Source organism: Pterocles gutturalis, unplaced genomic scaffold (assembly GCF_000699245.1).
Source record: "Pterocles gutturalis isolate BGI_N339 unplaced genomic scaffold, ASM69924v1 scaffold29278, whole genome shotgun sequence".
NCBI classification, from domain to species: Eukaryota; Metazoa; Chordata; class Aves; order Pterocliformes; family Pteroclidae; genus Pterocles; species Pterocles gutturalis.
Genome location: NW_010118948.1, coordinates 3906 through 31507, shown reverse-complemented (window position 1 = coordinate 31507; position 27602 = coordinate 3906). Strand labels below are relative to the sequence as shown.

Here is a 27602-nt window from a genome sequence, read left to right as displayed (position 1 = left end):
AAAGAGTTTGGGAAACAAATCATAAATTATTAAAAGGGGACTTGCATTGCAGAAACAATCATAACCATTCTAGGAATAATGGTTTTAACTCATTACTTGTCATTCATTTTCTCTTAAATTGTGATTGTTGTGATGCAAAATGAAAACAGGGCTTGGGAATCACATTGGTTTTTTAGACGCAACTTGAACACAAGTAGATCTTGCCCATATCTTGGTAAGACAAGAGGCTTGTAATTCATGCTGTATTAATGAATTTATTCCTTATAATGGAATCGTAAACAAAACTGGTCACAGATTTGCTTTCAAGCCACATGACTGTTTTGCTCAGTGATTAGTTTTTTTCACTTACACTGTAAGAAATGTTTCCAAGAGCCTCACTTCAGCTTCAAGTCTTGTTTTCCTATTGGTTGCATTTATTCCTCAAGATGAGACAACTGACTATTATAATATTTCAGGAGTGTCCAAAGATGTGGTAGGTTTCTTAGCCTAAAATGCTTCCATTTATAAAACCAAAATCTTACAATTTTCATCTGATTCAACCTTTCTTTTCTCTCTGCCAAATCTTAATGCAACCTTGATTTGCAAATTTTTACTTTAAAAAATGTGATTCACTTTTATATAGAGCATGGCTTTTCTCAAAATAATATTTTTATTTTTTATACTGCACCTCCAAACATGGTCATCTTTCCAAGTCGAAACAAAGCACCTTCCAGGAGTGCAGTGCCCAGCCCTCTTGACCTTAACAAAGCTACATACCAAAATTTCCACCCAAAAAACTCATACTGTATCCACTTGAGAATTTTCAGAATATAAGACTGATTTTCAACCTATTAACTTAAAAAAAAATAGAAGAAAAAAGCTTATAAGATAATGAACAATTTTGGTTTTTACGCACTGCTTAATAGCATGCGGTGAATAAACAAGAGGATGACACACTGAACAGAAGGAAAAAAAAATAATTCTCAATAAGTGTGTGCCATCCATGTTGTGCAATCAACGAGGCAGACAGCCCACAGGAAAAACTGTGACTGTGTGATTCAAGATCATATGATAAAATATATATATAGACAGCAAATTGGACTGTTTACACAGACAATATTAACTGTGACACTGTTCAGCTTTTACATGTTCGACTTTACAACCTTAAAAATGCTCTTATAACACAGTTTCTCTAAAATGTGCCATCACAAATGAAAACTAATAAACAATACATTGCCAGGAAATGTGTTTACGCATTTCTAAATAGACCTGCATACAGAGCTTGCAGTTTATAATTTTTACGATTACAATGCTAGATTGCTAGTATCATCCCTTGCTTGGCTGTGTATTAGCTTTATACAAAGGATGAGCTTTACTGAATAAAATTTTCCAAACAACAATATTGGATGCTAACACACACAATGCTGCCCATAGCAAACCCTCATAATGTTTTACATCAAAGAAAGGAAATTCATGGTCCTTATGAGTTATGGATTCATACAGCTATAAATGTAATAGAACTTCAACTGTAAAGCAGAAATATTACAGCAAGAAATCTCTGCAACCACACAATTCAACTTCAGCAGAGAAACAGTACACAAGAGGAAGAGAAAAGAAGTGTTAGATAAACCAATAAAGTCTATATGAAATACAGAAGATCATAAAACAGCTACACGTATTTAAAAACTGCTTGGCTATACTTTACAAAAAAAATAAAGCAGTATATTCAGTATATACAATAAGAGTATATTCAGCATATGCAAAAACATCATCTCAGGGCGTTAGCACTCTGGCAGTAGTACAGTCTTACTTCCGTAAAACACTAGTAATGCAATGCTTAAAACTATACACATTCAGCTTATAATACAGTAACCCATACGCTACCTGATCTATGGGCCCTCTGCTAGGTCTCAGTCAGAAAACCTGTCCCTTCAGTGTATTTACATTTACTACTCAAAGTCCATAAAACAACTGTAACTTAGAGCCCAGGATAACAAATACTATGGTATGCTATGCAGAAATAGTATTGGAAAATAAGACAAAAGGCTATGATAGCTGTTACATTAGAAGATACAGTTTCAGTTTAGCATGACAGAAAAACATTCATATGCACTTACATAACCAGCTTAGATTATTTTCTCCAACATAGTATATCTTGTCCACAGACTTGACAATTTGTCTTCTTCGTGGGGAGGGAGAGTGGATTTTGTATTTCATTGTTTTCTAATCCTTTATTTCAACAACCTCAAAGTAGACACAAATTCGCAGTCTGCATCACTCCATCCATCATTACTTATCACTTTTTCTTGATGTTATCATTGCCATTTCCAGCCACTTATCTTTCTCGGTTCTTTCAGCATCATCACAAAATATTGTCTCACCAATAATTCCCTGCACACAGTCTACTCAGTTGAGTCTCAAGGCTCTGGACCCTGTAGAATGTCTCCTAAAGGAGAATGTCTACTGCACTGAATCTCAGAATACTGTATGCATATATAGTTTATTTTTTTTTCTTCATCTGTAGTTGACAAGCATTATTTGCTAAGTGCGTAGAAAGTTATCTCAAAGTAAAATATTCGAGAACGTATTAGCTGCCTTGACATAAGCATCCACATGCATCCTTGCAATAAGTTGAAGCTGAATTACCATTTATTACACCGTAAAGGCACATACATCAGCACTTGTGATCAACCAGCTAAGGTATTGTTCCCTAGCTTACCTAACAGTAAATTGAGTTAATACCCTCACAGCAGAGACTAACTTTTTGAGAACACTCACACTTCATGCATTCTATTAAACACATATTAAAAACAACTATAAATGAAAGTTAACTTTTAAAGGACCTATCAGTGTAGCTGAAAAATATACTAATAGACAGAGATAGCTTGTTCATCTTTAAAAACAGGTAACTTTTGAAAAATGTCCATGTGAATTTCATGAAATGGATTTTAATAAATCTATTCCCATAACAGCTCATGGTTTAACTGCCTCAGTATTACAAGAAAATAGCTACATCCTCAAAGGACATGAGATACTGTAAAATTTTCACGTTTATGAGCAAATTTACACGTATGCATGTTAATTTTTACTGCAACAAAAGCCTTGCATCAAAGTATTCTCAATTCTGCAAAGATTTAAATAGGGATTTAAGTTTTTTATGGTATATTAGATATATTGACTATAGCATGGCTTCAGATACTGCAGAAGATTTCATTGTTGAGGACTTGTATCAAATATAAGGTACTACAAAAAACTGCTGCTGTACAAGGGAGTATGAAAACAATCCACACCTTACTAGCTCCTCTTTATGTATTTTTGATTGTACATATGTAGAGTATATGCACTAACATATAAAGCAATTTACAGGATATGTACATGCATATGGTGACAGGTTCAAATTTCCAGGAAAAATGTATAGCACATCTTCTTTTTATAAAACTTAGCAAAGATAAGAGAGGTTCAGTCTTCTTTCCAGGACTTCTATCTTGTCCCCTTCTGAAAAAGTCAGCACCATATAGGAAAAACTGAGGAGCTAGCCAGACCCATTGAATAGTTTGTTCCACATTATTTTGCTCTTCAGCGTTTTCAGCTCGTCTTGATATTTTACTCTCACTTTTCTCCTTACCTCTGGCTGATTAGAAATATTGAGAATGAGGGCCCACAGATCAGCTCGGAGTGCTGTTGGACATCCCTGGCGAACATATTGTTGAGCTGCAGCACTATCTTGCTCTGCTAAAACTGTAAGAAACAGAGCAGGTAATGAATTGATGTAGTTTAAGACTTCCAAAGTTTATCAAATTATCAAATACTTCAATTTTTAACTTTACAAACTGGTTTATCATGCTCTAAGCATTAGCTAATGGGAAAATATCTCAAATGTCTGGTTTCCACAATGCAATTTTAAAGCAATTCTTTCAGAAACAAGGCAATTGATAATAATAATCTTCTGTCATAAAATATCATCTCGTATGTACCCTCTCAGGATGCATCCATGACTACGTCAAGGCTAGTTGCAGCTAGTAGGCTGAAATCAGGCAGAACAAGCAGCCACATACCGCTACAAAATACTCCTGTTTAGCTACGGTGGTACTCAGTTCAAATAGGAGATTGACACATATTCTGGTTTTTTATGTCTCCCCTTTTTTATGTATATAAAACATTAATATGTTTTATATTAATATCTTCACAGATAACTGCAGGGCAAGAATTTTCCATTTCAGAGTGTACTGTCATGTTCTCTCATTATTGGTATACATACTCCAGAGGATAAGGACTTTGTTTTTCAAAAGATTTTTTTTTTATTTTCCTTCAGAGTGACATGAAACAAATACTCTACTGTTGACAGGTTTGCTTAGATGGGTCACTGTTGTGAAGCTTTAGGCTACTCTGTCACAAGGGCTTCATCCTGAATCCACTACTGTACATACCTTAGAGCAGATTATCCCTTTCCTTCCTTAAATCTATAAACTTGAAAGACATGCATTTTTAGCTATTCTAATCTGGTAAAAATTGTTGTTTCCCATCAAGTTTATGTGATTAACTGTACTCTCATACCTGAAATGTCAACCTTCATATCTGAAACAACAGAGAGAGAGTTGGAGAATATTTCTGTGAGACTATCTAGACATTAGATTGATGTTGTAATAGTACTCAGAAGTTTCCAAATCCTTATCCTCTGATTTTTCTGAAGTCTCTCGGAAACAACTTGCTTTTCTAAATTTCGCTACATTGGATATTTATTCAATATAGGATGAGGTTCAGAATTATAAATCTATTTAATTGATTCCTCTCTCCTTCCCTCTCTTAAATACTGAACAGACCAATCTGCCAATTTTCTGTTTAACCTGCAGAGCTCTAACACAGATGGTGTGTGATCCTTTTTTCCTAAACATAGAAAGCAAAAAGAAAAAACATTCCTACATTCCCCACAAAACTTTAGAAAAGACTGTGATTCACCTCAGTGTCCATGAATGTTTACCTTATTGTTTCTTACTGAGACACAAAATACCAAAAAGTACTTTTGCTATATACAAGATGGGTTTTACTAAATACAATAAAGAAAATTCCTCAGATGTGGCAACACATCTAATATAAATGCAAAATCAATACATTAGTGGCAACCAAGGCCATAACCAACACCCAGCAGAGGATGCAGTAGGATTCCCACTGAAGGAACTGAGATTTCAGTTTATGGTCAAGACTCTTAACTTACACTTTTACAAAATTTTTTATCTTTGCATATAGGAAAAGCTAAGACAATGTGTGCAATAGAGGCTGCTCTACATGGACAAGAGATAAGGAGTAAAAATTGCACTGTGGAGTTGAATGACTGTCTCAGGAAGTCCAGGTGGGAAATTTATTTGGAAGAACAGGAAAAAACCAGAGGTGGACAGTACCCTAATGAGTTACTCTTGGATCAGAAAACAGATGATGAGGGATAGAAAGAGGATCACAAAAGGAGAAGAAAGAAAGAAAGGTCAATGTTTTGTTACTGCAACAAAAAAAAAAAAAAGGGATGGAGAACTTTTAGGATGGTATCCACCCTATTTTTTTCTTTGATGATGTTCTTTAATAATGTTTAGCAGGAATCACAAGCAGACAGTAAGGAGCAGTGTTGTGGTTGATATTGATAACATTCCTTGTATGTTTCTTTTACATGCAAAATTGAGCTAATAAATTATTATTTCTTTTATCATTCTCTTTCTTTTGTAGGTTATTTCTTAACCTACAAAAAACCCCAGAACATCTTCAGAAAAAGCAATATACAGGGAGAAATGAGTGAATTTTCCATACTGGATAAGCATTGCACTATTTAGCAAGTTCTGCAATTGCAAATAACCATTAAAAATACTCTGTTCTGACGCACAGGCGTAAACCCCATTACACTAATGAGAAATGTGTCTGCACAGAAGGGAGTCCGGAGTCTTGATTTTAAAATGAAATTCAGTAGTGGCGTAAGTTAAGTTATCACCAAAAAGTTATGTCTCTGTGCTTCCTATTTCATTATCAATGAAATATCTGTGGGGCTATTTATCTGGTAGCTACTGGTAGACTGGAAATGCTTGCTTTTCTGTCTCTGTCTAAATTATAATGGTATTACCGGCTGTCTCTGTCTAAATTACAATGGCATTACTGACAATGGTTTGTGTTAGCCTGTCTAAATTCTTAAAATTCTAAGAGGTACACGCAATTGAGATAGAAATTTACCAAATGCATTCCTAACTACTCACAGTTTATTACAGATTAAGACAGATCCATACCTTTCTGTCCAACACGTACATGTTCATTTTCAAAGAATTCTAGAAAATAAATAAATAGAAAAGAACGGCAAAAATACATAAAAAAGATACTGCAGTTAGTACTGTAATTCATATTTTTACTACACACATTACATTCAGCTGATTTTTACTCCTAACATCACTAAAATTAACTTGTATCAGCATCAATGTTCTTTTTCAAAAACTAAGATGAAATAATACTGCAGATTTTTTTCTTGTCTGAAGGACACAAATACCAAAGCAGCACTATACTACATGAACCTAGACTTTCAACTAGATAAGTTTCCATTCAGAAGGAAAAATGACTTGATACTATTGTCTTTTCCATTGTTATATGGAAAGACCATTTTAGTACTTGTTTCTACAGGAATAAATGTACAAATGGAAAACTAAGAGAAATTACGTACTATTTAAGCTGCTGAATATTAATTCATGGATATTTTCTGTAATCTTTTCTACACGATAGTTATTTAAAATATGTTTGTATATATGCAGATCTGTTAGTTGGCTTGACATTCACTGATATTCTCTGTATTTTTGGAGACAGGCAACGTTGTTCTCTAGATCGTGAAGTGTTCAAATACACCAAAACAAACATATTTTCAACTTAACATGATGACTTTAAAACTTCTCCAAATCTGACCCTTCATATTTACAATATTTTCTATTATTAGCTATATTTTACTATAAAAATCACTAAAATCATAGTTACAGAACAAATATTGATGGTTTATTATGGAAAAAATACACAAATTACTTGATAATTGGAAAGTATTCTACTCATTAGTGTCCTACTTAAATGACGGAAGCACAGTGTTAGCTAACCAGGGGGTACTTGCGCTGAATCATCAATACCCAGCTGTCCTATATTTAAGCCTAGTTCACTGAAGTCTTCTTTCTGAAAAGAAACAAAATGATAAAACAGTAATTAACAATGTTGAATTCTCTAAATCACTAGAGATCTTTTCTGAAAGGCTTAATGCAAATATTTTCTAAACCAAACATAGTTCTTTTAGATGCACACATATGAAACATGAGCTCAAGTTTTTAAAGTAATTCTTACTCCAGTCTTAGTTATAGGCCCCAGTGTTCATGTCAACTATGAGCTACACCTGGATGCAACAAAGTGGTGAATGAAAGATCAGGCTAAGGATCTCTAATTCAAAGTTCTTTTCCAACCCAGGTGCAAGTTTTTCTACTAGCATAAAACCCCCAAGAGCCTTATCAGTGAAGCATTAAGAAGAGCTCTCCTATTTTCCAATTATAATATTGGTACCCAAGCACTACCTTTCTTTTACAGTCAATAAAGGGATTTAAAATTATTGAGAAGGAAATCAGAAGCTAACTGGTTGTCAGGTTACTGATCTTGTACAGCATCAAATAAAAGTATAGAATTAAGACAAACTACATATTTAAAGTTGCTTGTACAGAAAAAAATAAGTAAGTGAATAACGTGTACAGAAGTATATTTTTGGCACAAATCAAACCTGTGGGGCACAAAATGAAAGCTTTCCTACTGGCAAATGATTTACTGTTTATGTTTCATTTTTCATTAAAAATGTCTTTTCATAAAACTTTCTTATGCTGTTTTAACTATATATTTAGATTGATTTTCATTTTCAAAGGAGAAACTTACAATTATACTAGTACTTTTCCATACTGTTTGGAATCTTATCAATTAGCAAGGCAAAATAATTCTTACAGAAACCTCTTCTAAGAGACAAATATACTTACCAATTCTGGAATATCTTTAACTTTTAAAGGAACCTGAATTAACCCCAGATGATTTCTGAAACTAGGCTGCTCTCCATTTTCATAATTTGGGTTTCGAAGATTCATCAGTACCTTAAAAATGGTAGGTAGCTCTGTCATTCCTTGCACATATTCAGAAATTTACATTCAGGATTCTTCCTAACATCATCAGTATTACAAACAGTATATTCAGCATAAAACCATTTCCTGCAACTATCATATATATATATAGGCCCAAATTATCGAACTATATCAACATTTTCAAATCAAAAAGGAGACAAATTTTTAAGAAAGCAAACGTATTCTACTTTGAAAAGTAAGCTCAAATTATTAAATAAAAAAGCACAAATAATTTTTGATATATGGGATTAAGCGCTGGCTACATAGCAATGTCTTGACTAAAATTAACTTCCTCACCAAAGCTATTCGAATGCCAAGAGCATACTTCTGGTGGCTACAATATCCAGGATATTATTCAGTATTACCTTTTTCTGAAAGAATTTTTACCTGTATTCTTACCGGCAATCCTATGTAGCTTTCAATCAAAGGGCTACATAATTTGCTACTAAAACAACTTCTTACTGAATAACAATACACCAAAGTATCTTCTTTCATTTAAGAAAAAAAAATTACAGAATTGAAAGTAAGGATAAAATTTTAAGGAACAAGGAATCATAATGTCAAGGTAAGTAACTGTGATCTATAAAGGAATTTACAGTCCCGTACATGCTGTTTACTCCATGGGTATAGATTTTGACATTATAGTGTTGAGCTGGCAAGGTTTATTTCTGAGATGAGTTTCCAGCTCTTATGAAATTCTTCCACAACATTGTACCTCTACGATTCTCAGTCTTTTAAGTATTCTAATACCACATAACCTCACTTTCAGACTTGTAAATTAAAAGATTAATGTAAGAAACTGCAAACTCTGCAAAGAAAGAGTATAAAAGTAAGAGTTTATCAAAGAAAGATTTTTTTTCAGAAGGGTCACTGGATAAGGCTAAAATGAAGATGGATTTGTTTACAGACTCGAGATTAAATACACAACTTAGCTGTTAGTACAGTGATGGAAAACAGAAGTTAAACATAAAATTAAAATTTCCAATATTATTAGCACTAACTGAACAAGGGGAGCTCTTTAGAAATGTAGTAAAATGGATAGAAAGTTTATTGTTGGATTCAGAAATGCATTCACAACTCGTAACCCTGAAAAAATTTACACTTAAGTCAGAAATACTATAAATCTCCTCTACCACTGCACAAGACATTCCACTAGACTTGCCCTGAATCACACTGAAATATTAACACATTAATTCTGACTAATTTAGTATTAGACTTATAAGTTTTATTCTGTAAATTACCAGGCCATCTTAACTCTGTAATTCTACACTGTCGTCATGCTCTACACAATTTGTTTCACGTATCACTCACGGAATATACTGATGCTGATTTTTTAAAATTTTATTTTCAATCCCATTTTAATCCAAAATCTCCTACTGTGTCAACATTAAGTTCAATGTCATCAACAATGCTTACTGTCCATTGGACATGCCTATTCTAGGCACAGCTGGTAAAGCAAGTTCTGTTTTACTAAGAAGTTCTGTGCTTGAATCATACAAAATGATGAGTAATACTGTCATTTCTGACTTGAGAGATTCAAAGATTCAGCAGTCATCATTTTTTTAATGGTTCGGTTTGATGACAGACAAAAGTCTCCAAATTCCACACAGTTCTGTTTCATGTTTAATTTTTCACTGTCTTCATAGAAGACCTACAATTTCAACTGCGTACAGGTTCACTACCACCATTTGGTATCAGCTTCACATATTGCCATTTATCAGCTTAATGTACTGCACTTTAAAATGTAAAATGGTTTATGAAATCAGTTGGAAAACTGTTCTCAGAGGAAAAAAGTTAGCTCCAAACTGTTCTTTAGAGTAAGGGAAGTATATCACAAGTAAAATTTAAAACTGCGGTTAAAAAAAAGAGACAATAGTATGTTGTTTTGGAAACAAAACATGCCAAATTTCACTTGATCTAAAGGACAAATAGTTTGAGATACACTTAACAACTATTTTTCCCATTTCATATAAAATACTATAATGGATGCAAATCAATAGCTGAGTCACTGTTTCATAAATGCCTACCTCAAGAAAATCTTTAGGTGCATAAACAGGCCGGAAGAGACTTAGATCTGAAATAAGATTTCAATGATGCTACGTTAAAACCAAGAGATAAAAATACATGCAATTTTCCCATACCTGTAACACAGTCTAGCAATTTCCATAACATATCATAGCAAAGACTAAAATAGCATTATCACAGATATCATGGCTACAACCACCACATATTCTCCAAGATTATGCTACTGTTAGTGCCTTAGTTTTATAAGACCCAAGTAAGTGAACAGTAGTCACAGGAAGTTTTTACTTATTCCACATTAGTCTTTAGAGTGAACCATTCTTAGACATGGGAGTGATGTGATATTCAAAAGAGATTTTTTTTTTAACAGCATAGACTGTTGAATTGAACATACTGCTGTCAAATAAGAAGTAGGGACTAGTCACAAACAATCCATGAAAACTATTTGCCATTGCAGAGGTGGTACTGTGGTACTGCAATACAAATGAGTACCTTTGCAAAATCATTTATTTAAAGGAACTTGGAAATGAACTAACAAGGCAGTTAGCCTTGCTCTCCCAAAGGATAATATGACTGACTATTCTGTGCAAGTGTTATTTTTATCTGTTGTTAATAAAATGTCTGTGCTTAATTATCCATAGTTCTGAACATTTTCTTTCTACTAGCCTGAGTTTACACTAAGAGGAGCTGTGCCACAGCTGTATAAATCTCTACAGCACTGGAATGAGGAGTATTATACCATAACCTCTCACAGCTGATTCAAATTTAGTACAGTAACGTGAAACAAAATAACAACAAAATTAATATTTATTTATGCATCATTACACATTACCAATGAGAAAAAATATTTAAATTAGTTTACATTGAAGTGATTACATTAATCTTTGGCTGATAAATAAGACGCATATGCTGTTTTTCTAGAAAAATTGTAGAAAATTGAATGCACATAAATTTAGTTGACCTTACCGGGCTCATCAGTTCCCATTTCATTCCATTTATTAAGCAGTTCTTTCTGTTCATTTACAGGCCTCTGAAAGGCACAAGAAAGTAACTCTCATTTTTTAACAGAATGAGTAAAAACATGCCTATTTCAAATACATAAATTAATGTAACACTTTAAAAAACAGATTGCAGTAGCAACACTAACCTATTTTGCTTACAAATTATCCCCAGCCTGAAGGTATATTCTGCTGTAGAAAGTCCAAGTTCCAGTTGAAGGGAAAAACAATCCCATTAAATAGTTTCATGTCTTTACTAATGAATTTTTGGCTATTTAGTAGTCAGTTTCATATCACTGAAGATTTACTGCTCATTCCATAGAGCTGTTGGACTTTGTCATCAAATTTCTGTCCCTGGCACAGTCATGAAAAGCAAATACAGCTTCATCTTTTGTCTCATATGATGAACCACAGAGGTTCTGCTACCTATCATAGATATGCAACAGGAGAAAGACAAAGAAAGATAAAGAAAAAAACATTCTAACATTATTTCCCAATTCCACTATCTTTACAATTAAAGCCTCTAAATTAACTAAAAAAAACCCAAAACAAAACAGAGCCAGAATGACTGGCAAACAAAATCAGCAATGTACCAGTATCTCTCTCTCCTAAAGTACCAGTTCAACTATAGCTTTCTCCAGCCCACAAAGTATATCTATATTGTATAGAGGCTATGCAGCTAGAAGTTATACAGCTGAGGACGCACACAAAAATGCTCTATTAAGAACAATAAATGTAGCAATTAGCTTTCCAACATGCTGCACCCTCAAGAGGATAATTACTGCAACAGCAAAGAGGAAGACCTAGCTATAGACTTCATCTTCTCACAAGTTGAGCTGACAGGTACATTGCCACTACCCCTGAAAATCATTCTGTATTATAAGTATTTGAATATTAGCCTTGAAGCTCTTGATCACCCACATAAAATGAACATTATATTACAAGTGTGTAAGACAGGGCTTAATTTCCAAAAAACGTCAGTTTATCAACAGAAAGTTAATAATACATTACCTTCTGTGCTAATGGGATACCGAGTTCTGTGCACATGCTGTTTAGACTTTTTAGAATTCGTTTCTCCCAGCTTCCCTAAATAAAACAAAATTATATAGAATTTCTTTTTCCTCTAGTTGCACTTATCATGTAATAACAAACAGCTTTTAGAAGTCATGTATAAGAAAGGATGGCAAGAGTCACTAAATGACATCTTCAAAAATGTTAAGGGAATATTTCTGTGCTTGTTTAAATGGCAAAGGTAGAGCAAACAGATTTAATCACCGACATCACAATAAAGAAACAAAAAACCCCCAGTTGTTCACATTTCAGATCTCCAAAAAGCATGTATTTCACAATTGCTGATTTCTGACATTATGCCTAATGATCAAGCTTCTTTATATATCAGAATTTAACTATTTTTTCAAATTATTATAAGCAAGGCAATCACCTCTGTACAGAAAACACCTTCTTCACTTTGTGACCTGAAGAGAGTGCAAGTCTTTCTCCACAAAAGTTATCTTAAGTGTTCTCAGAAACTAAAAAAGTTCGAAATTTGGTATTCTGTAATGCTCAAAAAAATAGTTCTTCCAAAATAATGTTCAGGAAATAGTTCTCTAATCAAAGAGAAAGCCAGACAATCCCTCAGTAGCAGCTGGACAGGTTAAAGGGCAATCAGATTCTTCTGTTTCACAGACTGACTATAGACTTCAATCTTACCATATTGTGCCTAATCCATGGATAATTCATCCGAAGTTAATCCCAACTAGTGTTGACTTCCTTGTCAACTGACTTGGGATTTTGCTTCCATCGTTACAGTAGCACTGGTGAGTTTTTAATTTCGTTTTCTGTGGATGATGAGTCAGGCCTTGATCAAATGAACGCAAAGACTCCTCTTAATGTCATTTAGCTCTATTTATTATTTGTAATTTGCTCTAGACACAAATTCTACAACAGTTAGTTACTGTCTAACCACATGTCCCTCAAACTTAAAGTTCTGTCCAAAAGAGGCTGCAGCTTATTAGACAGGAAGCAAATAAAGGGAAGGGCAGATGTTCAAGTGTTCTGTTAAAAAAAATTAAAATTATATCCTATCTGTAATTTTCTCATTTTAGCTTCCATTTACAAGATCCTTTCACGACTTTTTCCATCAAACAAAATAGCTATCTTTCACCAGAAATGTCTTCACACAATCAAGTCATCCCTTCACATCTTTCATAACAAAACAGATTTGAGTTTTGACTGCAAGGAATGTTTTCCAAATTGCAGTATTTTTTATAATATTCTGTATAATATTTTTATTTAACTGTATTATCATATTTAAATGCATTTCAAATTCTGCAGTTACACAACACCATGCCACAATCTGGTTATTCTCTCATGGAGGGGTGTTGTAAAGCATTTACAGTACCCTATTTTGCTGAGAAGTGTGGTTTTGTTGCTGAAAGAAATGAGAAGTAAGAGAGCACAAAGACTACTAAGCCATATAGGATAAGAAAGTGGAATCAGAGAACGCAGAGGTGTTAGTAGCAGTTTAGAAAACATACACTGTGCCATAATTTAGCCTTCAATACTCTGCCCAGTGAAAGATGTTCAAATAAAAGCAACCAAGTCAAAACAAAATTGAGGGTTATACAGTCTCTCCAAGCAAGATGCCCTCCCCTCTCCCCAGGACAGCAGAGTTACCCACAGTGAGCAGAAACAGAATGCAGTGTCCTCGACTGAAATAAAAGCCAGAGTTCATAAAGCCATTTCATTGACGGGAACAATAAATTTTCCAAGATGATTCCTCTAACTTTATGGAGAAATTTAACACTAAGAAAACACGTTGCTGGGATTGCTATGGTTACAATAATAGCCTTCAGTAAAATAGTTGAGACTGAGGAAGGCAGTACTGTAATTTGCAAACAATTTCAAACATGTCTATCAAAAATCGGATTTATCTTATCCTGTAGCAAAGTCATTTCTAAACTTTCACTGCAGTTAAATGAAACTGGGTGGACAACAAATAAACTAAACAAAAATATGTCACAACTGCATAAACTAGCCAAGATTAGTTACAATTTTTTCCACAATAATGTATCCAAAAATTCTTTCTTCTAGGAGACTAGACAGAAATGTGATTCTTTCACAGTGTACATAGTAAGACCTACTCTTCAGGCAGAATTTAAGGTGTCTGGACACAGATTTCATTTGGTACATTTTCTCTAATCAAAACCTGTAAATTTCAAAAAGAAGAGAAATATAGAAACTATGCTTGTACTGGTCTCAATCTGATGCTCATTAACTTTTCATTTGGCCTCTGATAAGAGGCATAACTTAATTTAGGACACAACAAACCAAATCAACACATAATCTATAAGAGATCTGAATACCTCCTACACCAACTTCCGTAAACAGAAACAGAAACTATTTTAGGAATAATAAAAATGTTATCAAATTTCTTTTGACCCTAATACTTTTCAAAGAAAACATAATTTTTCTTTCTCAACTATTCAAGCAGTCAAGTCTATTTTCTCAATGAGATTTAGAAACTAGGAAAGGTGAACTGACTATTGATTGAAGGAAGAAATCTTAAGCAGATCTTCAGCAGTTACAGCATTAGAACATGTAGTATTGTGAATTTAATTTTCAGAGTCCACCAGTCTATTTAAAGAAAGAAAAATAATAATTTAGCTGGTTTTTGTCCTTTAGGGATTATTTAACTCTTCTGGGAGAAATCAGGATATGGACAGGAACATCTCTATTATATTTACAAAGTTCCTAGTACCCAAGCTCCTACTGAAATGAACTGTAATGTTACTCATATTTTAAATAGGACTGGGGAGTGCTCTAGCTCATAACAACAAACCTACAGGTCAGAATGCTTTTTTGATTGTGTGTCTGTATAGCATGTACAACATGGGGTATCCAGTCTTATCTAGGCAAAAAACCTACCAGAGTATCAATAGCAAATATGACAATGTACTTCAAAGTAATTTTCTAATCAAGTCTGTTTATGTATGGACTTCCTTCAAAATGCAAGATCTGAAAATGAGCAAAGAGGAACACAGGAAAATTTAAGTACTGAGAGGAAAGTATTTGCTTTAGCAAAGCTCCGCTTCAGTAAGATCTTCACAGATTTGGCTAGAAGCGTGGAGGTAAAGAATCTAATGAAGCAAGGGACAAACAGGTTAAAATACAATTATGGTCTCCCATCTTCCCAGAAGTCTGAGGTGCAGTCCACCAGAGAATAATTTATCTTTTAAGGTTCCTGTATTTTTAGATAACCGGCTGATGCTACTCAAGTAGAACACACTGAATTACACTTAAGATTCCCGGAAGTAGTATATCAGAATTCTCATTTTTGTGACTGCACACCAGTACTCTAGTTTTAAGAGCTGCCCTACTTTCAGAAAGGCATACTGTATCACAAAAGATCACCCACAGTTATGTTTCTGACTGCACAAATTTCAGATAAATCTATATTTTTTTTCTTTGGAGACAAATTTTGAAGTAATGGAACACAACTTTAAAGAAGATAAAGCAAAAATAAGTATTAATACCTCAACCAACATGGGTTCTCCAGAGCCAGTAGAGTATTTCAGATCCCTTTGAAGACAGCTAATTAACTGAATGTTGCCTAATTCTGGAAAGCAACACCTTTCCCACCCTTCTTGTGGAAAGAGCTGCTGGAGCCAAGCAGACCTACTGCAACACAGAACTGGCTGCTCTTTTCCTGTTTTCTTACTCTTTATGCTTTATAGTGGGATGATGGGGTATCATTTCTTATCCGCTTATCTCCTCCTTAAGTTTACTTGGTTAACATTTCTCTCAAAACCCTGAAACAAGCTCCTAGCTCACAGCTAAAACCAGGGGAAAGGACCTGCATGGCCTAAAACATAGCAGTGCAAATTTGTGAATTATATATTATGGGACTACAATGATAAAGAGTTCCTGTTGAGATTTACAGTGTTTGGTTTGTTGTGAACTTTCTAAAATCTACATACGACACAATTAAAAGAGAGCTTCATGGGCAGTATCAGACTGGAAACACTTACTAACGTTTCTTTGGACTCAGCTTCTTATGCTTCTCTTTAGCTATTTTAGTTCCGATTTTTTAGTTGGCCATTTCATTTCTTCATTGCTGTTTGCAGCAGACTTGTCCTAAATCTAGCAAAGGCTTTTCCAGTGAACTCCAGGACCAAAACAAACAGTTGAAGCGGTCATTTCACCTCATCAGAATGTGGATATGAAAATAGTCAATACAGCAGTTCAATGGATTCAGGAATGCTTCAACTCACATCAGTCTCTGCTGGGCAGGTAAGGCAAATTAGCAAAGTTCAAATTTTTAATCCTAGAATCTAGTGCAAACACTTTGTCTGCACTAAGATGCATATGTTTTAAGCAATAATTCCGTTGTTTAACAAGGTGGGAAGAGGTGAGCTATCTCCCCAAAACTGTAATCAGACCAAATAGCTCAGAAAACACCACAGATGTGAAATAATCTGATGTTTTAAAGAAAGGCTCTAAATATTATATCCGACATTTTTCAGGGAACAAACAAACAAAAAAGACCTAGTACTTCTCCATCTAGGAAAGACCTAGCTGTACTCAGTGATCTATCTCAACCCAACCACAGCTCTCCCATAGATGTAATTAGAAAATATACAGTATGTCACATTAATATTCAAAGATATGGAAATATTAATTTCTACACTGGACAATACCACAACTACATGAATTATTTAAAGTATGACTACTCATTGCCATTAATGCTATATCATTTCCTAGAAAGCTGTTTTTGTTTTGAGGTAGTGAAGAGAATACAGTACAAAAACTTTAGTCTACCTGCTAACAAGGAGAAAACAGAATCAATTTGAGGAGAAAAAGGGTTAATTATGAACACTTTAATATCTACTCTAGAAAAATAATAATACAGTTTCAATTACTGATTCAAAGTCATTCCAATAACTGATATCAAAGTAAGATGGTTTTCAGACACTGTTACCCTTCTTTCCAGAATTCTGAAGTAGAGCAAAATTAATTAAGATAGAAAAGGATAAAGAAAGTGTCAACAAGTTCATAACAATGGAAACAGCATCTTAAACAGTGGCTGTGCATTGTAAAAATCAAATATGATGTATATGAAAAACATTTTTCTACAAGGACAAATTTTGTTGATAGTTTCGAGATATTATTTTCCAACTGTTGTGATGCTAAAGGACAATAAGGTGAAGAAAAAAAAATTACCTACAAATAAAACAAAATCAGTCTTCTACCTTGAAAATAGTAATTAGACTTTTGATACCTAATGGAAGTAAATTGGTAAGTTTCCACTTCTAGCTCACTCTGAAAAGGTATTAGCAACCTGCATATTTGCATTTTAGCTATTTCCAAATATTTTAAACAAACAACAAAATAATGGGAACACTGACTTTGCAAGCTTTTTACACTGTTTATTGCTCTTTATTCAACAAGAGTAACAAAATTGTTACTCAGTTGTGCTGAATCAGTTTTGATTCAATTGATCTGATCATGATTGTTTTCTTACAGATCCATTACCTACAGTGATAAATGTGTGTGCATCTTGAAAACCAAACACTCAAATATACATCAGTGGTTTTAGAAAATGCAGTGTTACTTCCCTAACCATGTATTTATTACTATTTTGCAACTATCATCATTTATCAAGAGTTCTCTATAAAAATGATTCATATGTTTTTATTGAAGAGTTGTATTTCAACAAAGGACTCAAAAGAGGATCTATTGGCTTTGGCTGGGATAGAGTTAATTTTCTTCATAGTAGCCGGTAAGTGCTGTGTTTTCGACTTCTGACCAAAACAGTGTTGATAACACATCAATGTTTTAGCTACTGCTGAAAAGCACTTACACAGAGTCAAGGCCTTTTCTGTTGTTCCTCACGCTTCCCCGCCAGAGAGTAGGCTGGGGATGCACAAGAAGTTGGGAGGGGACAGAGCTAGGACAGCAGATCCCAACCGAGCAAAGGACATCACGCTCTGAATAAAAAGGTTGTGAGAAGGAGGGAGGAAGGGGGGACATTTGGAGTTACGGTGTTTGTCTGCCCAAGTAACCGTTATGCGTGACGAAGCCCTGCTTTCCTGGAGATGGCTGAACACCTGCCTGCCGATGGGAAGTAGTGAACAAATTCCTATTTTGCTTTGCTGGCATGAGTAGCTTTTGCTTCACCTATTAAACCGTCTTCATCTGTCTTTATCACAAGTTTTCTTCCAATTCTCTCCCCCATTCTGCTGGGGGTAGTGAGTGAGTGGCTGAGCTGCCTACCAGGGTTAATCCACTCCAGAGGATATAGATGCATAATACTCTTTGAAATAGGGCTATGAAATTTCGAAACTAGTAAAGACAGGACTTCTCCTACTCATTCTTAAACTATTAGAAAAAGAGTCCTTTCCATATAGAGCTACAAATATTGGTTACTTGAAGATTTGTATACGCATTTATAAAATAATAACCAATGAAACTAGTTTAGACAAACATACACACAGATACACCTCTGTGGTTTTCGCATTAGTAAACTGATAAGAGTGATTATTTTCAGGCAGTAAATTGTGGTATTACATTTCATATCATGGAAGAAAAATTGTTTAATACAATCTGTGTCTCCAAATGCTAAAGACTGAAACCCAGGACAGCAAGATAAGACTTAACTGGAATACGCAACAATATGATTGAAAAAGTAACACAATTTGTTGAATACAGCAATATATTTCTAGGCACAGCTCAGCTAAATACAATTTTATCCTTACCTCAGATATTTTGGTTAGATCATATTCTGGAAGCATTTTTATGTGGATTTTTTATTTATTTATTTCAAATGGCATACATTGGTGAAAAAACAAAACCAACAAAGCAAAAATATTTTCTTCCCTGACACCAAAAAATCCTCATTTAATCTTTTATACTCCAGTTTCTCTTATTCTTCTTCAATATGACTTAAGCTCCTTAGCTCTATACTTTTCATTTTCTTTTCACATTTCTAAGTAGTAAATATGTCTCTTCTTCCTGAACCTTTTGCTATCTCTGCAGACTGTTGTCTTTCATTGCCAAACTGCCTGACAGTGTCTCTTCATAACAATATTTTTGTAACCATAAGTAAAATCATCTATAGCTACACTTTTTCTTCTTCCCAAAAAATTCAAATTCTCCTCCTTGACATATTTCACACTGTCTCTATTCTACAATATTCACATACCTGCCACTATATCTTAATTCTTTCATTGTTGGAGAATTACTTGAGTAATTTTTGTATGTACGTAAAAATGTAACGCATACAACATTATTATTAACTTTGATGCAACTACAAATTTGTGGTTTTCCTAAAGTATAAAACCTAGAAACTGTACAATAACATTACACAGAGTAAATCTCAAATAGTCTAATCTGATATGAAAGGTAAAATTGAAAACAACCAACCTGTGCTTTCCTCATATAAGCTAACGGTTCTTTGATATGCTCAGGTGGTGCTGCAGGATGACAGGGCGAAGGAAACCTTAAAGGAAGTACAGTATATTTTAAATGTTCAGATTTTTATTTTGCTTCATTAATCCTGTATTTGTAAATCTAAACATAACTTCTCTCATGACAGCATTAGTAAAACCACTGTATATGCTGATCAAAGCTAAAAATAAGCATTACTTTTAGAAGTATTTCTTCATCATCATTTCTTATGGACACAAACAATATAAAGATAGGGAAGTATTGACATCATTTCAACATGAGTTCTTCTTATACTAAAAATACTTCCTCATAATTTCACACATTTGTAAAATAAAATAATTCTATAAACAAACCAGGTATTTTAGAAGTGTATCCTCTTCACATTATGTCATCTTTGTGACTCCCTGGAACTTTTATTATCCAGGATATTATATTTTTTCAAGAGACAATATATTTTTTGAAAATCAACAGTGAACATATACATATCCCAAGCATTTAGAACTTTGTGGTGTTGACCTAAGCGAAACTGAATATCCATTCATAAACTGCATTATGCCAAAATATAAAAGCTGGAACTAGACTGAAAAAACCAACCCAAACCAGAAGACTAATTTATCTTCCAGTAGTGCAGATTATTTCCAATGAGTTATTGCCAAACATTTCATCCAGCTTAATTTTAACTGTCTCAAATGTCTTTCAGGAAACAAATTTTACACAAAGCCTCTCCCACAGTTAGGCTGAATTTTTATTTGTTTAAATGTATTCCAGCAGTTCCTATCATAAGGTTTTGGGAAACCCTCCCCAAATTTCTTCACCATTTTTAATGGGTAAGGTCTACTTGTCACTAATTTGTTCTGGACAACTCGGTGCCTATGTGTAACATGGAATCAACACTAAAAGACTTCAGCAATGTTGTTTCTTGGCTTTTCCACAATGCTCATAAATTCCTGGTGTTCTTAATTTCGATTTTCCAGGGCTAATTTCATTATTGTTTGCAGCTTATTTCTGTGAACTCAAAGAAAGCATAAGCAAAAGACAGGTAAATATTCTTCCCTTGAAAGATACGATGAAGATGAATCCTTACTAGCAGATAAATTTAAAAGTATTTTGCTGAATCAAGTCCCTCATACTACTATGACGTTCAGAACTGGTGACTCTGGTAAGCTTATTTAAGTTAGCACAAATAAATTTGCATACACATTTCTTACTATATAGTTGCATTCATGGCTGCATCTGTTATGAAATCCACCTCCCCACCTTGCTAGAATGTAAAGGCACCTTACGCTTCCCATAAATCTAATCCAAAGTTCACTGAACAATAATAAGAAGGGAATATCACAAATTTCAGTGTGTTTATAACTATATCCCAAGCATGATGAGCACTGAACTAGTACGTGTAGAGATCCAACATCTTAAAGATTTTTTTAATAATTAATACAACATATATGTGCAATGCTGTCATAAACATCTGAAAATAATTAAATTCATTTGCAGCAGGTACCTCAGCTATACATGAATTATATTATGACTGTTGGTACCTTTGGAAGCAAAAAAACAAATAAATTACTAAAGTAACTAAAAAATTTGGTGATATTTGTTTCACTCATTCTTTAAAATGTACTTGAATTCAATATTTTCACCAGGATGAAAAAGAAATAATGGCACTTTAAAAACAGAAATTAAGCAGGCACCTTTGGTATGACAGATCTTGCAGATAATACTAACACATCCTACACCTATATATACAAATGAATCAAAAGTAAATCATGTGAGCAGAACTTATTAAATAAAAATACTAAAAAAACTCACACATTGAGTTCACTATAAACAGCATTCTGAAGCTTCTTTTCCCAACCTGTTAAAACAAAAAAATATCCAGAAGACAACTTTAGGAATTAACAGTAATGGAACATGAATCAGAGATTGCTTTATAGTCACTAAAGTCTTCTGTCCTGTCTCAGTTCATGTCTACCTACCAGACAGAAGAGATGAAGATACCTTAATTAAGGTAGGAAAAACTACAAGTTGAGACTTGTGTAAAGGTTGAATATCCTTTATTTCCATTTACTGTTCCAATAATTACAAGTTTTGGTTAAATATTTATACGTTATTTTTTCAAAGCATCATGTTATTAAAACAATTATAAATATTTATAGTCACAGTGTTCCTGATTATTACAAATCTTATATCACTTATCATCAAATCTTCATATTATAGTTACACAGCCTACAATCTCCAATGGAAATTGGAAACTTAACTGAGGGTAAAATTTTCAAGAGTATCTCCATGAATGGTAATTTCCATCTTCAGAAGTGACCGAACTCTTGTATCATTTAGAACTTTCAAAAAATTACCACTATCTCATAAAATTATAAAATCACTTCTTTGCATAGTACATTTTTCAATGTGCTGCTGGAATCTGAAAACTTTTACCCTTTTAATTTTCTCTATCTCAGTTAATAATCTGGAATCACTGAATGTCTGCTTCTGGCTATTGTAAGTGACAAGATACCAAGCTGTACAAACTATTTGCAGCATGTATGTCACATATTTTCTTACATAGGTCTATATTATTCACAAAGGTATCAATGATGTATTACAAACCTGATGTCTTCAGAAAATCCTTAATATCTTCTTTTAGTGATTCCAGTTTAATTTCTGGTTTGTGTACGCTAACCTAACATGAAAAATAAAGAAATTAATAAACAAGTAAGCATCAATGAAACGCTAAAAGGAAAGTAAATTGCATATTTTAAGACACGAAATAAGAAACATACATGTTGGAGGTTACACACAAAGCAAACTGATTCCTATTAACTTGACAATGGTAATTGCAGCCAAAAACACAGCCAGCTTTTTCCTCACTTGATGTCTTTGCTTTTACATCAGTGCTAAAAGCCATACGTGGGGAAGGAGACAGAAGAGGGGAGACAGAGTATGCAATGACATATGGTTAATATTCTGAGCAAGTACCCACATACTTAGCACAAACGTTTGACTCTACACATTAAAGGATTGGTCAGAAGGTTCACAAGTAAATAACTAGAAGCCACTCACTGTATTCTACATGAAAGAATCAAAGTGAAAATGTTCCATAATTTCTCACTTAACCTCTTTCACCTCTTTTCACCTCTTTCAGATAAGAAACGCCAACTTCAAACTTCATATAAAACCTGTGCACCAAACATTCCCCACTGCAGCTGTGACTGCCGTGTATGTACAGCCTCTTGTAAGGAAATGCACTCGACACAGACAATTAAGCACCAACCAGCTTTACAGCTGTACCATCACACTACCACACAGATGGTGCTGCAGATTTTTCAGCAACAACAGAAGCAGCTGCTATAGCATCTCCTTCTTCTATAGCTAGATCAAGAGGAGTAAACAAATAGACCACAAAGGTCCAAAAGGGCAGCAATCAGAAACTCGGGAGTTTCTGTGAAGTGACTTCTAATACATATTTTCCTAAACATGGAGTGTGGCAACAGCTGATTAACAGAGGATAAAGCTAGAGGCTTATAGAAGAATAGCAACCCTGGCTGCTAACTTGAAAATAACACTGGAAGATCTGTGTGCAACCTATTCCACTGCCACGACAGCTCAAGGCATATGTTAGAAGCACACGGCCACATCATCTACCCAGAAGTGTGAGATACCTCTTACCAAAAGCTACTCAGCTACATGCTGTAGGCATAGCAGCTGCTGATTCTATAGCAGTAAGTTATACTGCTATTAAAAATAAACTTTCACCAGCTGGTGCAGTTTGCCAGCCCTAACAGCACTGTTGACAGGATGGCATGCTTTAGGTCCGTAACACACAACTCACAAACTCCACAATCCTATCATTTGCCTTACAGTTTATACACAGAAAAGGGTATTTGCTGTGCTGCACAGCGTGCTGGAAAAGTTGGTCTAGATGAATTCACAATGCAGAATTTTAAGGAAGTCTTTCCATTTTCCCTACTTGAAACGAGGAATGGCCAATAATGCATACACTAATAGCATCAGCACTTCTTCTCCTATTTTAAGTCACCTTGCCATTACAGGTAAGGAAGGTTTTTCTATTCAGTTTATCAACTGCAATAGCAAAGAGACTCAGTAAGCAAGCTTTCCAAGAAAGAAAGGTGATCATACACATGAACCATAAGGTGTGGTGAGTTGCGTAACTCTCACATTAAGTGACAAACACATATTCCTTTCAGTACAATGGTAAAAGCTGGCAAAGGATTATTATTAAAGGCAGGGAAAAAAAGAAAGATTTTCATGGGAGTTCTTGGGCAACTTAAAACTTACTCTTTTCAGCAACAGCCTCAAGGAGTATTTTATGAAAGATTCTTTCTGAACCTACTTTGCTGGAAAGTCCTATGTCTGTTTTGGACTGATGTACGTCAGGCTGATTTTAACTTTTTCCTGCTGCAAGGCAGTGGTCTTTTACCTCTCCTGTATGAATTTTAAGTGAAGTAAAATGCATGAAACTGGGCAGACTGTGCCTTACTGTTCCTCAGAAATTTTTGCACACACTTCTGTAAATGTTCAACTTTGTCTTCTGGGTTAGATATGGCCAATTTTAATCCAAAGGTCCAGAGAGTGTTTACCTGTGGGCCCTGTTACACATGCTTCAAAATCCTTTTTAGACACGAAAAAACGCTCACAAATACAACGCACTGACAGATGATGAATCACAAAAAAAAAAGTTTTACGATCTACTAAAAAGTGGGTTCACTGTCTTGACACTATAAACAGTGCAAAAAAAAGTGACAACAGTGCAATAGTATTTTATAGTATTTTAATTCTCTGCTGTTTGCACATGTGTAAAATTTGTGAGCTTTTGGTTCATTAAGGAAGGTCTGACACTCATGTTGACAACCCTTTATTTTTGTGGTTTCCTGGTAACTCTGGAAATTGATACAGCATATTGCATTAGAGGGGAGGGGATAAAGGAGTTCATTCTACACAGACAACTTCCCATTTCCTTGTCAGGCCAAAAGATACAACAGAAGCCTTTCTTGTAAACTGCTGTTCCCAACAGAGCCCGTTCCCTAGCTGCAGAACAAAAAAACAGTGACCCTTTTGTATGCAGCAGGGTGGCAGTTGAAAAGGAAGCAGCACAGCACTTTGGAGAAAACTTCATCCAAGGATTACATTAGTGCATCAATCTCCACCAGTTACCTTCACCTTTTCACGTCCATTTATTCAGACAAGTTCTATTTCACTATTTCTCGCCCTGCTGCAGCTGCAGCAAATATTCCTATGCTAATCTTTAATTTATCAAAACTTCTATTTTTAGACTGTTTCCTGTGTCCTTCTCCTTCTCTTGACTGCAAATGTCCTATTGAGAGAAATTTTCATACAAGAAACATGAAAATTCCCCCCCCCCAAATTATGGGGGTTCTTCTGTCCCCACTCTTGTAATTTCAGGATGCAATAGCCAAAGCCTCCTCCCAGTTCCACTCTTCCTTTTGTTTACTTCTGGATTATGACTGATACATTCCTACAGTGCTATGAAGAGCTACAGAGCCACAGAACTGTTACTGTTGAAAACTCACTGCATAGTGGATTGCTGATCAGTTTTCAGATCAGAAATCAGATACCTAAACAGGAAGAATCTGGCAGGTGGTCCAGCTGGCAGCTGCAGCCAGTTCTAACACAGAACATACCCTAGCTCTGTGTCATATAACCAAAGAAGAAAATCCTTATTTCAGTAGGTGAAAGGAAATCTCTTCAGATTTGCTTTGCTGTAATTTAACAGAATGGTACCTCTTCGGAATTCACGTGGGTGCTTATGGGCACTAAATTGAGGAGTCAAGGAGACTCAGAAGATGTTCCACAATTACTAGACCGGGTCTCCCACATTCGTTTAGTTTCCCTTTGGACTAACTGGTCTAACTTATTTCTGTGTTGCACTATGTTGCAAAAAACATGTAGGTATTTTGTCTGGGTTTGCTTGTTGTAAACTGCTTGGTATAACGTACTCCCTAAGTATCATTTGCATTTTCATCCACTATGGTTTTTTGGTAGAATGAAAAACATGTTGAGAAAATTTTATTTCTACAAAAAGCATTACTACAATTCACACTGATAAAAATGCTTGGCCAAGGTTAATTGGGAAAAAAAACACTTTGATGAAATTTGTACTGATGAACTGAATTAATTTGCTCCATGATCAAAATGCAGCATATACCCAGGTAGAACTACAGACTCTCCAATTTCAATACACACATCTTGATGAACGAGTATGTTCCTTTTTTCAAAAAAAAAAATCTGGTAATATCAGGAGGCTATCACAAGCAGGGTAAAGGAGAGCGAGCAATATAATGGAATAACCCATGAAGGCAAAGAGTGACAGCAAGACCAGGGAAGAAATCACCCTATTCAGAGGCTCTGTCAGGCCAAGACAGAGTCCTGAAAGGAGACAGAGATGAATGCAGCGTAATTATAACTGGCATGGTGTATTCTTATGGATAGGCCACTGGGGTTCAGGCATCGCATGTCCACATACATCTACAGTCTTGGTCAGCTTCTTGCAAATCAGCTTGTCCTTCAGCTGTACAAAAGAGACATGATAGTTTTGGGACTTGCAAAATTTTGCCAAACCTTCTGAAAGCCATCTAAGGTACCACTAGCAATCCTTTGTATCTATATTCTCTGCACGTCTTCTTTGCCTTTGATTTTGGTAAGGTATCCCGCTGAGATCTGGGCAGTCATCATCGTAAGTGATACTCTAAATGGATTACACTCTGTACTTGGATGCCAAGGCGGAAGAAAATCCAGACACCCAACATTGATCTGGCTGAAAGAAAGCAAAAGGATAGCACACAGCTACTTGGAAAAAGTTGGTGGGTGCAGTAAATCGAATTACAGAGCAAGTGAACTCAAAGAGACAAATCTATTTGCAAATTAGCATCTAAATTTGGAAATGGCATTCAGTCATCACGACTGGAGCAGTATTCATCATGCAAGAGGACAGACGAGCCACCAAGGCACAGCACTCAAAGAACTATAGGAAAATAGGTAGAGGACCAGCAACATACTAGAAAGAGGAGGCTTGACAGAACAAAGTGTTCCAGTGTAACTCCAGTGTCAAACTATTTATTTTCTCAACAACTCAGCCAACTATACTGAAATGTGTAACTGCATCAGGTGAACACATGTTTTTAGCCTGCTGCAAACAGTTCTGCAAGAAACTTCACAGAATCTAAATGTTTTTAAGGGCTATCCACCACAATTTCTCTTCAAAGCCTTTTTGTTTTAGACAGGTACATACACTCTCAGAGCATTTATTGCTGTTCACTATGATTTTGCACAAGTGCACAATGTTTTTAGCTTTTATTGCTATTATCTCCCAAGTTACAATAAAGCACGCTACCCCAAATATAGTTCAACTTTAGCAGAAGCAAATTCAATGAAAGCTAATAAATATTCACCTTTCCTCACATGCTCCGTTCTGCCATATCGAGATTTTATCAGGATCAAGCAGACTTGTTAAAAACCACTTCAAGTAAAACCACAACAATTTAAATGTAAACACTCTCTAAACACTTAAAATCCTACAAATTTAAGGCAGTGATTTTGGTTTTGGTTTACATGTTCTGTAACAGAAAGAATCATTCTAAGCATAACTAAACAAATTTAGTTAAGTATAAAAGCTTGATTACATTGACAATTTTCCAACCTTTCTACATTTCTACAGTAATTACACTAAGGGAAAAAGTATTGTGAACTTCATTATACAAATAAAAATAACGTAGCAGTTGAAACACAGAGTTTCAATTAGCCTCATACAGGAATAAACAGCTTCAAATGTTACATTCTTACACAAGATATGCAGGATCCATTTTCAATAATATAAATTTGATGTTTTAATAAATTGTCTAGGTTTTATTTGAACATAAAATCAGTGCTGCAAACAAAATACACACACGCAAGGTAAAAATCAAGCCTGCACTGCTTCTGAACTCCATAACCTGTTCAATGCATTCACAACTGCATTCAATTTAAAATTCTC

At 34.7% G+C, this 27602-nt stretch overlaps 1 protein-coding gene across 1 annotated transcript in view; it reads right to left on the bottom strand.

Moving 5' to 3' along the window:
• TBC1D19 (TBC1 domain family, member 19) overlaps positions 1 to 22274 on the bottom strand; it is a gene marked incomplete at its 5' end in the record, with an annotated part of 40447 nt that extends 18173 nt beyond the window's left edge. Inside the window, 10 exons of the mRNA XM_010076412.1 lie at positions 3605 to 3717; positions 6240 to 6278; positions 7083 to 7155; positions 7992 to 8102; positions 10157 to 10203; positions 11118 to 11181; positions 12161 to 12235; positions 19574 to 19649; positions 21407 to 21452; positions 22202 to 22274. Of these exons, the coding sequence (XP_010074714.1) occupies positions 3605 to 3717; positions 6240 to 6278; positions 7083 to 7155; positions 7992 to 8102; positions 10157 to 10203; positions 11118 to 11181; positions 12161 to 12235; positions 19574 to 19649; positions 21407 to 21452; positions 22202 to 22274 (717 nt within the window). The remainder of the gene's footprint in view (positions 1 to 3604; positions 3718 to 6239; positions 6279 to 7082; positions 7156 to 7991; positions 8103 to 10156; positions 10204 to 11117; positions 11182 to 12160; positions 12236 to 19573; positions 19650 to 21406; positions 21453 to 22201) is intronic.
• Positions 22275 to 27602: the final 5328 nt, after the last annotated feature.